The 14,350-nt window shown below is 52.0% G+C and overlaps 1 protein-coding gene across 6 annotated transcripts in view; it reads right to left on the bottom strand.

Annotated features, from left to right (window-relative positions):
- Positions 1-14,350, bottom strand: part of LOC125464294 (unconventional myosin-XVIIIb-like) — a 370,537-nt gene that overhangs the window by 73,359 nt on the left and 282,828 nt on the right. For all 6 annotated transcript variants that reach the window (XM_059654944.1, XM_059654945.1, XM_059654940.1 and 3 more), the window contains one exon: positions 1,509-1,625. In XM_059654944.1, coding sequence (XP_059510927.1) covers positions 1,509-1,625 — 117 coding nt within the window. The remainder of the gene's footprint in view (positions 1-1,508; positions 1,626-14,350) is intronic.

The following is a 14,350-nucleotide window of genomic DNA, read 5'->3' on the forward strand; positions in this document are numbered from 1 at the left end:
ATCAGCACTGTGTGTGAATGTACACATCAGGCGCAGTGAACCAACGAAGATGGTTCATTGCAACAAGGATTATTAGAGATATGCAACAAATATTGTCCTTGCCAGCGACAGTCAAATCCCCTTAACTACCATTTTCTAAAAGGGGTGGTTGTTTGAAGACCAGTCTTTCCCAGACGAAGTTCCTATCTTTCTCATAACCTCCACTTTTTCTCTTTTAGTTTGAAGCAAGTGTTTACAGGTTGCATCAGTTCTTTTTTTCTAATATATCTTGTGAAGCACCTTGAGTTTTGTTCTAGAAATACTAAGTTTACACACATTGTTGTCATCGCCCACGACTATATTGAAGAATGAGGGTAAATACCTCTTGAATATAACCTGCTAAGCCCACAGAATGTTACCATTTAGAAGCACATGTGCAACAGATGCATGAGGACACCATCATTATATTATTCCCCTCCAATTCACATAACACATTGCCTTAAGCATGCAATCATATTCCTTCTCTCTCATTGAGTCATGCATCTGTAGCTCCCTGCCAAACAGCATTGTGGGTGCGTCTACGCCACACAGACTGCAGTAGTTCTCGAAGGCAGCACTCCACAAATGCTGACTGGTCAGTGACTTCCAAATCCCTAAAGGATCATTTTAAAAAATGCAGGAGTTGCAGTGTTGAACAGAATGATGGATTTTGTATAATGTCCAAAGGAATCCCAACTGCTTGAGTCAGCTGATTTTATTGTGCGATGATACATTTCTGTTTGTGTCTTTGCTCAGGCCTGGACTCTCATCCTCACTCAACAAGAACAGGCACCTTCTGCAACTCAGTACAACATTTTCACAATTGCCCTCAAGCCCTAAACTTGACAAATTCAGAAGAAATGCAGAAATAAAGCAGGATAACAAAGTGTGGAGCTGGATGAACACAGCAGGCCAAGCAGCATCTCAGGAGCACAAAAGCTGATGTTTCAGGCCTAGACCGATTCTCCAGCATCTGCAGGTCCCATTATCACAGAAATAAAGCAGTCCTGGGCATGCAAATGCCACAAATGGAAATATTTTTACCATTTTTACTCTGTAAAGTAACCTTTCCTCTCTATTGCCAGGCAATTGAATTTACAATAACTTAGAAAAGAACAAAATTAAGATTGCCGTTCTGTGAGTGCTGTTGACTGATTTTTAAACATTGTAGAGTTTTAATATCCCTGTCAATCAATATCATAAAATCACACGTTAATAGATCAAATAATAAGCGACAAATCATTTCTGCATTTTTAGGACAGAAGTGTTTGCAACAGTGTTTCTATGTTTTCAGAATGTGCCCCAGACGGAGAAGCATGAAATCTGCTGACTGAGCTGACACTAGGGATATATTGAAAGAAATAGGACAACAATCTAGACTTGATGTAATTACAATGAAGCAAAGCACAGAAAGCCAATCTGTTCACCACAATTATTGTTCAATGTAAACAGGGGGCTGCGAGCAGAAATCGACAATGTAGTCTGTTTACCTGAGCTATCAGGTCCTTATGTTTCTTCATGAGTCCATTCAGATCCTCCTGGTCCTCTTCTAGGCGCTTCAGCAGATCAGCCTTTTCATGGTCCAATTGGTATAACTGCTCATCGACCTACCATCAAACAATCATATCTCAATGAAGCATGAAATAACTCACATTTAGCATCTTTCTACATCATTATCCTCCCACTGTATTAGATACCATGTGTAGACTATCCAAGGTTTTTCCTCAAATTTGAAAAATTTGTGCATTTTTCTTTCTGCTTTTTCAGCAACTTCAGGAATCAAACATCTGGAAACTGGGTGACTGACATTTCTCTGCACCTGATCCACATAGTTGTTAGCTTCTACAGACTGACTTAGCCAAGGTTTCAAACAATGTCTCCCCTTCCTATCCTACTACTGGGTTTGCTGATACACAATTGTCTGTTTGGAAGCCGGAAAGAGCTCTGAATTTCAACGTTCACTCCAAAACTGCTCAACCTGAGGCCACATGGTATAATTGATAGGAAATTAACAGCACCTATGCTGAGAGAGAGGTGGTCTATTTTTTAGTTTACACAAACATGTGGTTGTATTTTGTCCATCAAAGTTTGAGTCCTCTTTAATCAGTTAAGACCAAATACTGTCCATTTGAACAGATTGTTCATTCATTGTTTATGGGCCGAACGTCTTTCCTGTACTGTATGATTCTATGTCTTGCCCTCCACAACTTGGGTGCCATGGCAACAAGCAAACAGCAGTGGCTGTGCTTCAAAAGGTATTTAGTTGGTTGTAAAATATTTCAAAAAATCTCAAGGATCTGTAAGGCAATATATGAATATAAGCACTTCGTAAGAAATATAAGCAGAGAGACTAATTTTGAAGTATGACCTGTTTTTGCTCATGCAATTGTGTAAATTTTTACATAATTGTACAATTCTAAATGCTATATAACTGCAGAAATGCTCAGTACAGTCATAAATGTATAAATGCTATATAACTGCAGAAATGCTCAGTACAGTCATTTCCATTTAGCAACGTGTTTGCTGGATCCATCATTTCACAAACATTTCTAATCTAGAAAGCAGAGGAAAAGATATCATATTAATAATCTCAGCATCAGTAATCTGTTAAAGAAGTGCACAAAACCATTTGCAATGAATGTCAAAAGCATATGTGCTTCTGCTAACTGGATGATCACTCCTTTAAATGGTTCCCTTCAAATAGAAACTTTAACGCAAAGTTTCGATTACTGCCTGTTTATATAGGACGAAAGCATAGCTGGGCAGGGATTTTGCCCAAAGGTCTGCTCTCATTAGTGTGATAACAAAGTGCAGAGCTGGATGAACACATCAGGCCAAGCAGCATCATAGGAGCAGGAAAGCCGATGTTTTGGGCTTAGACCCTTCTTCAGAAATTTCTGAAGAAGGGTCTTGGCCCAAAACGTCAGCTTTCCTGCTCCTCTGATGCTGCTTAGCCTGCTGTGTTCATCCAGCTCTACATCTTGTTATCTCAGATTCTCCACCATCTGCAGTTCCTCTGAGCCCTCATGAGTGTGTTGGGCACACATGGTTAGACTCCCACTCAAAATACATAGAGCCCATAAGGAAATTGTACAAGATGCTGATGGATAGATGACATCATCAACAAGGCCAGGTCACCTGGAATTGTGACCCAAGGAAAGAAAGCACCAGTGAAATCCCAGGCTTCACAGTGGAGTTATAACTCACTCAGAGATAGTAAGAACTACCGATGCTGGAGTCAGAGATAGCACAGTGTAGAGCTGGAAGCACACAGTGAGAGATGCAACATCAGAGGAGTAGGAAAGCTGACATTTCAGGTCGGGACCCTTCCTCACTCAGAAATGGGGCGTTTGGGGGAAGGGAGCTCTGAAATAAATAGAGAGGAGGAGTGGGGCTGGTGACGATAGGTGGGATGGTGATAGGTGAATGCTGGTAGGGAGTGGTGGGGATTCTTTAGTATGTGGCCAAGCAGTTTCAGGGCAAAGAGGTTACCAGAGGGTTGCATTGGGAGAGAGATCGCTCATTGAGAGACAGACCAGAAGGGTCTCGAACTGAAACGTCAGCTTTCCTGTTCTTCTGATGCTGTCTGGCCTGCTATGTTCCTCCAGCTCCACATTGTGTTACCAGTGAAATCCTACTCAACCTTACTGCTCCCTATACAATATAATGGTTCTTAATTCTACTAGTTTGAATCAGTTCTCACCCATCTACAGCTTCCAGAACCTGCTTCCTACATGGTGGCAATGGTTGGATTTGAACCAGGAGCCTCAAGTGGTCTTCTGCTGGATGAGTGGAAATATTGATGAAGTGCTTGTCAACCATTTTTTGAGGTCTCACATTCCCGAGTTTGGATAGAAGTGCCACCAGATAGGAAAAGCCCTCATTCATACCTTATGCCTATCATTGGCAGCTATCCTATAAGCAGACTATGTACCAAATCAATCAGGCGCTTCACTTTGAACACGACAGCTTTTAACTGAATGAAATTACTGCATCAAGTAAACTCAAGGTTTATTTATTGAATAATTATTTGGTACTACATAGGTTTTGCTGGAAAATGACGTGTCGTGTTGAAGCTTTTCATCTTTCATTTATTTGGACAATTTGCCAGAAATACTAATATAAAGGGAAATTACATTATATACAGTATAAGTTCATTTCCAGCTCATCTCTTGAGGATAATGCGTTGATAATCAGAGTCAGCCAGCTTGATTAAAACAATGTTTGGTAGTTAACTGTCAGTCACCAAATAACTGGCACTTTCTCCATGGTAATGCCAGTACAGAGTCCATTTGCTAACCAATCACTTCTTTCACAAAAACGCCTTATTCAGTAAAACAATTTGTTCTCCCTTCATGCTGATATTTGTGTGAATTGTCCTGATGCATGCAAGGTGAAAAGCTTTGCCAAAATGTGTTTTTTTTTCAGTATAAGATTTATAGCATAGTTTTTAAGAACATAGAACATAGAACATAGAACATTACAGCGCAGAACAGGCCCTTCGGCCCTCGATGTTGCGCCGACCTGTGAACTAATCTAAGTCCCTGCCCCTACACTATCCCATCATTATCCATCTGCTTATCCAAGGACTGTTTAAATGCCCCTAACGTGGCTGAGTTAACTACCTTGGCAGGCAGGGTGTTCCACGCCCTTACCACTCTCTGAGTAAAGAACCTGCCTCTGACATCTGTCTTAAATCTATCACCCCTCAATTTGTAGCTATTGCCCTTGTACAAGCTGAAGTCATCATCATCGGAAAAAGACTCTCACTGTCCACCCTATCTAATTCTCTGATCATCTTGTATGTCTCTATTAAATCCCCTCTTAGCCTCCTTCTCTCTCCAATGAGTACAGACCTAAGTCCCTCAGCCTTTCTTCATAGGGCCTTCGCTCCAGACGAGGCAACATCCTGGTAAATCTCTTCTGCACCTTTTCCAATGCTTCCACATCCTTCCTGTACTGGGGCGAACAGAACTGTACACAATATTCCAAGTGAGGCCACACTAGCATTTTGTACAGTTGCAGGATGACATCACGGCTCCAGAATTGAATCCCTCTACCAATAAAACCTAACACACCGTAAGTGAGTTTTGAGAAGATTTGTAGCTCAGGTCGAGGTTCTGGATGTAAGTTTGCTCGCTGAGCTGGAAGGTTCGCTTTCAGACATTTTGTCACCATTCTAGGTAACATCATCAGTGAGTTCCGGTGAAAAAGAACAGGAAATGACATCACCACAGGAAATGATATCACCAACCCAAGGAAACCTAAACACATAAATAGAAAGCGGGACATAACACCAGCGATTCATCGGAGGCTCACTGTTGGTGTAACCTAGAATGGTGACTGATTGTCTGGGAACAAACCTTCCAGCTCAGTGAACCAGCTTACATCTGGAACAAAATAAAGACCCACTCTTCTGTGGACCGAGAAGAGGAGAGCACGACTGTGTTGGAGGTGGAAGGAGGATGTCGGGTTGGCTGTGCACCGTTGCAACCAGTGGATCTTAATGCTGGCTTCGGCCTGATGCTGGTTCAGGGGAGCAGCCAACCTGCAACGATGGCTGCGGCAAGTGCTCGTGCCCCAGGTCCGGGGGTCCGGAACACCATCCGTGTTTCTGTGAAGAAGGTGGATGAAGGTGCACCTGTGGACCGCACCTTCTTCGTGAAGAGGGTCCTGGTGGACTATTGTGGGTTCGCTGCTGCGGACATTTACTGCCTGCAGGATTTCCCAGGAGGAGGTTTTTATGATGTAACCTTCAGGAGTGCCAAGCTTTGCGAGCGCTTCCTGGAGGTTTTAAAGGAAAAAGGAGGTGAGGGCCCCCTCTCTGTATTGACCGCTGTCCCGCTGTTGGTGATGCCAGCACAGAGGAGCCGTATGGTGACTGCACACATGTACAACCCGCATGTGCCAGCAGTTGATGTCCTGACCTTCCTTGGAAGGTACGTGAAGGTGGGAGGGGACCTAACTGACATCATGGACCCCTTTGGCATCTGGACGAGTAAGAGGCAGGTCAAGGTGACGCTGAGGATGGGCGCGGATGGGAATGTTGTACACCCACCGTCCAGCTTCGCGATCGGCGGGAGCAAGGGCTACCTGACCTATGCAGGGCAACCTAAAGTCTGCCATGCCTGTGGTAGGTCAGGTCACGTGGCGGCCGAGTGCAAAGCCACCATTTGCAGGAACTGCAGGGAGGAGGGACACCTTGCAAAGGATTGCCCACAAGAGAAAAGCTGCAACCTTTGCGGGAGAGCGGGCCACCTCGAGAGGGCATGCCCGCAGTGGGGGACCATCTACGCCCAGGTCGCCTGCAGGGGCAATGCGGGGCAAGCCCCCCCGGAGAAGAGGAAGGCACCAGGGCCAAGCAAGGACCCCACTAATGTGCAGGAGGGCCAGGTTGTGCAGGAGGGCCCAGCCCCGCAGGATGGGCGCGAGGCCGGCAAAGCGCCCCTCCAGGCTCCGCTCCCCCGCCGACAACCCGGAGTCGATGGAAGCGGCGACGGGCAACCCAGGGGAGTGGACAATGGTCCAGAAAGCGAGGAGGAAGGCGCGTCGGCGGGCCCAGGAACCGCAACCATCAGGTGAGAAGAGGCAGCTACAGGGGGGCTATAAGAGCTCCTCTGACGAGGGAGATTCGGAGACGGCCCGCCCGAAACAGAAGCTAAAGATCTCAAGGGAGTAGGAAAGCAGCACCTGGCTTCCAGGTGATGGGAGGCGTCCTGAGGCTCCCCCCGACACCCAGTCACGTGCCGCTGGGGCCGTGGAGGGCCCCCCGGAACTTCCAGGCGGGAAGGAGGAAACAGCACGTCCCCAGCCTGACCCAGAGCCGGACTCTCCTGCCTCCGTACCCCGACGGGGGGATGCCACCCGGAAGGCAGCACGGACGGTTTCCTGAGCCCGGAGAGCGTCCAGCAGTTAGCCTGGGCAATGGGCATGAAGGGACAGATGGAGGGGCTGGACCTTGTACTTGGGGAGGGTACTGCGGTCACTGCCCACATTGGGGGTACGAGTTGCGAGCATTAATGTGCGCAGTGTCAAGTCCACCGCAAGATGTGTATCCACGTTGGCCTACCTGACCACCGTCAGGTCGGACCTCCTGTTTCTGCAGGAGTGCGGGATACCGCACCTCGGCAGGTACGGGAAATGGTCCGGCGCCTGGACCTGTGGGCCTTCGATCTGGTCAGGGGGTAACGACTGTCGCTCCTCGGGCCTGGCTATTCTGCTGCGGGGGCACAACTTCACCACCTCTCAAGTTCAGGAGGTGGTGGGGGGGCACCTCCTAGTGGCTGTTGTCACCTACAGGAACGCTCCCCTGAGGCTGATCAACGTGTACGCCCCAGCGGTACGGAGTGAGCGGTTGGACGTCCTGCAGCGGCTTCCACCCCTGCTGGCTACGTCCAGGCCGGTCATCCTAGGCGGAGATATCAGCTGCATCATCGATGCAGATGGAAGATCCGGCGTGGGGACAGCAAGTTGGGGAGTCAACTGGACGTCACGTCCAGATTTCTGATGGGCACGGTGAAGGACGCCAAGCTGCTCAACGTCTTCAGCACCCCTGCAGACGGAGCGCAGCAGAGGTACACCTGGTCGCGGCCAGACGGGTCTATCCGCTCAAGGATAGACTTCCTGTTTGTGTCACGGGCGTTCTCGGTCAGGTCCACCGGCGTCGAGCCGGTGTTCTTCTCTGACCACTGCCTCCTGCTGGCTGACTGTCACTTACAGGACGACCAGCCGGCCGGCAAGGGGACGTGGAAGCTCAACACGACTCTGTTGACCCCAGAGAACGTCGAGGAGCTTAAGAGGGAGTACGCCGGTTGGAGAACCGTGAAACCCCTCTTTGAGTCTCCGGGCGACTGGTGGGAGACGGTGAAGGAGAACATCGAGAGGTTCTTTGTCCTCAAGTGTGTTCAGAAGGCGAGAGAGAGGCGGGGAAAGCTGTCGCGACTCCAGAAAAGGGTGCAGAACCTGCTCCTTCTGCAGTTGATGGGGGTCGATGTCACGGAGGACCTCCGCGAGGTGAGCGGCCAGCAAGCCTTGCTCTTCGCCGTGGAGTCCTCCAGGATAATCTTCCAGTCCAGGGTCCGCTCCGTGGAGCAGGACGAGACATGCTCGCGTTTCTTCTTTCAGAAGGCGCACAAAGAGAGATCTGTGCTTAGCCGGCTGAAGGAGGACGACGGCTCGGTGACGTCGCCTCGGCCCGACATTTTGAGGATCAGCAGATCCTTCTATGCCGGACTGTATGACACGAAGCCCATGGACAGCACGGCCTCCAAGTCGTTCCTGTCGTCTATCACGGAGGTCTTAGACGACAGCACGAGGGAGTGGCTGGACCGGCCGATATCCCTGGACGAGCTGACCAGAGCCCTCAATTCCTTGGGGAGGAATAAGACTCCCGGGAGCAATGGCTTACCGGTCGAGCTGTATTCCGCTCTGAGGGACCTGGTCGGCCAGGACGTACTGGAGGTGTACGATAGTGCGCTTCGGGCAGGGGAAATGTGCAAGTCCATGAGGAAGGGCATCATCACCATCATTTACAAGAGGAAGGGGGAGAGGGAAGAAATTAAGAATTGGCATCCCATTTCACTATTGAACGTGGACTACAAAATCCTGGCCAAGGACATAGCCAACCGGGTCAGGTCTGTTATGGAGTCAGTGATTCACCCTGACCAAACCTGTGCTGTGCCGGGCAGGAAAATTGCTGAGAGCCTCGTGCTCATCAGGGATACGATCGCCTACATACAGGACAGGCAGGTGGACACCTGCCTCGTCAGCCTGGACCAGGAGAAGGCCTTCGACAGGGTCTCTCATGCTTACATGAGGGACGTCCTCTCCAAATTGGGGTTCGGGGAGGGCATCCGCAATTGGATCTGGCTGCTCTACACCAACATTGTTAGCGCAGTCTCGATCAATGGGTGGGAATCGGACAGTTTTCCTGTCAGATCTGGAGTCAGGCAGGGCTGCCCGCTCTCTCCTGCCTTGTTCGTGTGCTGTGTGGAGCCGTTCGCCGTATCCATCAGGAAGGACGTGAGCCTGAAGGGCGTGACTATCCCAGGCAGCGGAGGCCTTCAGGTCAAGACCTCCCTGTACATGGACGACATCGCCGTCTTCTGCACCAATCGTCGGTCGGTGAGTAGACTGTTGGACATCTGCGGCCAGTTTGAACTGGCCTCGGGTGCCAAAGTCAATAGGGGTAAGAGCGAGGTCATGTTCTTCGGGAACTGGGACGACCGTTCCTTCATCCCCTTCACCGTCAGGACAGACTACCTGAAGGTGCTGGGTGTTTGGTTCAGTGGAGCTGGGGCGTGCACTAAGACTTGGGAGGAGTGTATCACCAAACTGAAGCAGAAGCTGGGCAGGTGGATGCTCCGGTCCCTCTCCATCGCGGGTAAGAACCTGGTTGTCAGGTACGAGGGGCTTTCGGTACTGTTGTATGTGGCGCAGGCCTGGCCTATCCCCTGGACCTGCACCACTGCGGTCACCCGGGCCATCTTCCACTTCATTTGGGGGTCGAGGATGGACCGGATCCACAGGGACACCATGTACAAAGACCTGGAAAATGGGGGAAAGGGCGTACCGAACGCCACCCTCGCCCTGACGGCTACCTTTGTGTGCGGCTGCATCAAGCTGTGCGTAGATCCTCAGTACGCAAACACCAAGTGTCACTACTTACTGAGGTTCTATCCTGGCCAGGATTTTGTAGTCCACGTTCAATAGTGAAATGGGATGCCAATTCTTAATTTCCCCAGTGTTGCGAAGGATGGGCCTGGCCTCGTTGCCGCGGAACGCTCCGAGTAGTTGGACCCGTACCACCTGTCCTTCGTGGAGAAATTTTTGAAGGGAAACACCTTTGACCACAAGGCCGTCAGGCAGTGGTCAGCACGTAGTATCCTCGGGACCCTTCGGGAAAAGGAGAGGGTGGATCCCGTCGTGTAGTTCCCCACGCAGACTGCCAGAGTTGTTTGGCAGAATGCCTCAATGCCAGAACTTTCAAACAAGCACAAGGACATTGCTTGGCTGGCGGTGAGAGGGGCTCCGCCAGTGAGATCCTTTATGCATGCCCGGAATCTCTGCGCCACCGCACGCTGCCCTCAAGGCGGCTGGGGGGGGTGGGGTACAAGACTGTCGATCACCTCCTTCTGGAGTGTGCCTATGCGCAGGAGGTCTGGAGGGGGATGCAGTGGTATTTGTCGAGGTTCGTCCTGAGCAGCTCCGTGACGCGGGACTCCGTGCTCTGCGGGCTTTTTCCCAGGACGCACACCGAGACCAACATCGACTGCGCCTGGAGGACCATCGATGCGGTGAAAGACGCTCTTTGGTCTGCCTGCATCTTGCTGGTCTGCCAGCTGAAAGAACTGACCCCAACCGAGTGTTGCAGACTGGCGCTGTCCAAGGTCCAGGACTACGTGCTGAGGGACGCGCTAAAGCTTGGGGCAGCCGCCGCCAAGGCGCGGTGGGGAAAGACCACGGCATGAAACCCCTCGTCCAGAATATGAAAAAGGGCCCTGTCTGGTAACTGGGCCCAGCTGGCGCCTTCCCCAACGGGTCAGGGGGCCAACGGGGACTGTGCGGGGTGACGACTGCCGGGGTATTTTCTTTGCTTTGTTTTTTTTCTTCTTTGTTTTTTTTTTCCTTTAGTTGGTGTACGTACCCCCTGGGTAACCCGGAGCGGCTTGCATGACTGGGTAGGTGTATAAATATGTTTTGTTTCTTGTACATCTTATGAATAAAGTATATTTTTTCAAATAAAACAAAAAGGTGGGAACAAACCTTCAAGCTCAGTGAAGCTGGAACACAATAAAGACCCACTCTCTTGTGGACTGAGAGGAGGAGAGCGCTGTCTTGGAGGTGAAAGGAAGACGTCGGGTTGGCTGTGCACCCTTGCGACCAGTGGATCTTAATGCTGGCTTCGGCCTAATTCTGGTTCAGGGGAGCAGCCAACCTGCAACGATGGCTGCGGCAAGTGCTCGTGCCCCAGGTCCGGGGGTCCGGAACACCATCCGTGTTTCCGTAAAGAAGGTGGATGAAGGTGCACCTGTGGACCGCACCTTCTTCGTGAAGAGGGTCCTGTTGGACTGTTGCGGGTTCGCTGCTGCGGACATTTACTGCCTGCAGGATTTCCCAGGAGGAGGTTTTTACGATGTGACCTTCAGGAGTGCCAAGCTTTGCGAGCGCTTCCTGGAGGTTTTCAAGGAGAAAGGAGGTGAGGGCCCCCTCTCTGTATTGACTGCTGTCCTGTTTGTGATGGCAGCGCAGAGGAGCCGTATGGGGACTGTACACATGTACAACCCGCATGTGCCAGCAGTTGATGTCCTGACCTTCCTCGGAAGGTACGTGAAGGTGGAAGGGGACCTAACTGACATCATGGACCCCTTTGGCATCTGGACCATTAAGAGGCAGGTCAAGGTGACGCTCAGGACGGGCGCGGACGGGAACATCATACACCCACCATCCAGCTTTGCGATCAGCGGGAGCAAGGGCTACCTGACCTACGCAGGGCAACCTAAAGTCTGCCATGCCTGTGGTAGGTCAGGTCACGTGGCGGCTGACTGCAAAGCCACCATCTGCAGGAACTGCAGGGAGGAGGGACACCTTGCAAAGGATTGCCCACAAGAAAAAAGCTGCAACCTTTGCGGGGAAGTGGGCCACCTCTATAGGGCATGCCCGCGGCGGGGGACCACCTACGCCCAGGTCGCTGGCAGGGGCAATGCGGGGCAAGCCCCCCCGGAGGAGAGGAAGGCACCAGGGCCCTGCAAAGACCCCCATAATGTGCAGGAGGGCCAGGTCGTGCAGGAGGGCCCAGCCCCGCAGGATGGACCCGAGGCCAGCAAAGCGCCCCTGCAGGCTCCGCTCCCCCCTGACAACCCGGAGTCGATGGAGGAGGCGACAGGTGACCCAGGGGAGTGGACGACGGTCCAGAAAGCAAGGAGGAAGGCGCGCCGGCGGGCCCATTCACCTCAACCATCAGGTGGGAAGAGGCTGCTACCGAGGGGCTATAAGAGCTCCTCTGACGAAGGAGATTCGGAGGAGGCCCGACCAAAGCAGAAGTTAAAGATCTCAAGGGAGAAGGAAAGCAGCACCCCGCTTCCAGGTAACAGGAGGCATCCTGAGGCTCCCTCCGACACCCAGCCACGCATCGCAGGGACCCTGGAGGGAGCCCGGAACTTTCAGGCGGGAAGGAGGAAACAGCATGTCCCCAGCCTGACCCAGAGCCGGAGTCACCTGCCTCCGTACCCCCGACGGGAGGATGCCACCCGGAAGGCAGCATGGATAGTTTCCTGAGCCCGGACAGCATCCAGCAGTTAGCCCGGGCAATGGGCATGAAGGGACAGATAGAGGGGCTGGACTTTGGACTTGGGGAGGGTACTGCGGTCACTGCCCACAATGGGGGTACGAGTTGAGAGCATTAATGTGCGCAGCGTCAAGTCCACCGCAAGATGTGTATCCACGTTGGCCTACCTGAAGTCTGGAGGGGGATGCAATGGTATTTGTCGAGGTTCGTCCCGAGCAGCTCCGTGACGCGGGACTCCGTGCTCTACGGGCTTTTTCCCGGGACGCACACCAAGGCCAACATCGACTGCGCCTGGAGGACCATCGATGCGGTGAAAGATGCTCTTTGGTCTGCCCGCAACTTGCTGGTCTGCCAGCTGAAAGAACTGACCCCGACCGAGTGTTGCAGACTGGCGCACTCCAAGGTCCAGGACTACGTGCTGAGGGACGCGCTAAAGCTTGGGGCAGCCGCTGCCAAGGCTCGGTGGGGAAAGACCACCGTATGAACCCCCTCGTCCAGGATAGAAAAAAAGGGCCCTATCTGGTAACTGGGCCCAGCTGGCGCCTTCACCAACTGGTCAGGGGCCAACAGGGACTGTGCGGGGAGACGACTGCCGGAGTGTTTTCTTTGGTATCAGAGATAATGGGAACTGCAGATGCTGGAGAATTCCAAGACAACAAAATGTGAGGCTGGATAAACACAGCAGGCCAAGCAGCATCTTAGGAGCACAAAAGCTGACGTTTCGGGCCTAGACCCTTCATCAGAGAGGGGGATGGGGAGAGGGAACTGGAATAAATAGAGAGAGAGGGGAGGCGGACCGAAGATGGAGAGAAAAGAAGATACGTGGAGAGGAGAGTATAGGTGGGGAGGTAGGGAGGGGATAGGTCAGTCCAGGGAAGACGGACAGGTCAAGGAGGTGGGATGAGGTTAGAAGGTAGATGGGGGTGCGGCTTGGGGTGGGAGGAAGGGATGGGTGAGAGGAAGAACAGGTTAGGGAGGCAGAGACAGGTTGGACTGGTTTTGGGATGTAGTGGGTGGGGGGGAAGAGCTGGGCTGGTTGTGTGGTGCAGTGGGGGGAGGGGACGAACTGGGCTGGTTTAGGGATGCAGTAGGGGAAGGGGAGATTTTGAAACTGGTGAAGTCCACATTGATACCATATGGCTGCAGGGTTCCCAGGCGGAATATGAGTTGCTGTTCCTGCAACCTTCGGGTGGCATCATTGTGGAACTGCAGGAGGCCCATGATGGACATGTCATCTAGAGAATGCGAGGGGGAGTGGAAATGGATTGCGACTGGGAGGTGCAGTTGTTTGTTGCGAACTGAGCGGAGGTGTTCTGCAAAGCGGTCTCCAAGTCTCCGCTTGGTTTCCCCAATGTAGAGGAAGCCACACCGGGTACAGTGGATGCAGTATACCACATTGGCAGATGTGCAGGTGAACCTCTGCTTAATGTGGAATGTCATCTTGGGGCCTGGGATGGGGGTGAGGGAGGAGGTGTGGGGGCAAGTGTAGCATTTCCTGCGGTTGCAGGGGAAGGTGCCGGGTGTGGTGGGGTTGGAGGGCAGTGTGGAGCGAACAAGGGAGTCACGGAGAGAGTGGTCTCTCCGGAAAGCAGACAGGGGTGGGGATGGAAAAATGTCTTGGGTGGTGGGGTCGGATTGTAAATGGCGGAAGTGTCGGAGGATGATGCGTTGTATCCGGAGGTTGGTGGGGTGCTGTGTGAGAACGAGGGGGGTCCTCTTAGGGCGGTTGTGGCGGGGGCGGGGTGTGAGGGATGTGTTGTGGGAAATACGGGAGACGCGGTCAAGGGCGTTCTCGATCACTGTGGGGGGAAAGTTGCGGTCCTTGAAGAACTTGGGCATCTGGGATGTGCGGGAGTGGAATGTCTTATCGTGGGAGCAGATGCGGCGGAGGCGGAGGAATTGGGAATAGGGGATGGAATTTTTGCAGGATGTTGGGTGGGAGGAGGTGTATTCTAGGTAGCCGTGGGAGTCGGTGGGCTTGAAATGGACATCAGTTACAAGCTGGTTGCCTGAGATGGAGACTGAGAGGTCCAGGAAGGTGAGGGA

The sequence above is a fragment of the Stegostoma tigrinum genome, chromosome 26 (assembly GCF_030684315.1).
Source record: "Stegostoma tigrinum isolate sSteTig4 chromosome 26, sSteTig4.hap1, whole genome shotgun sequence".
Taxonomy (NCBI): Eukaryota; Metazoa; Chordata; class Chondrichthyes; order Orectolobiformes; family Stegostomatidae; genus Stegostoma; species Stegostoma tigrinum.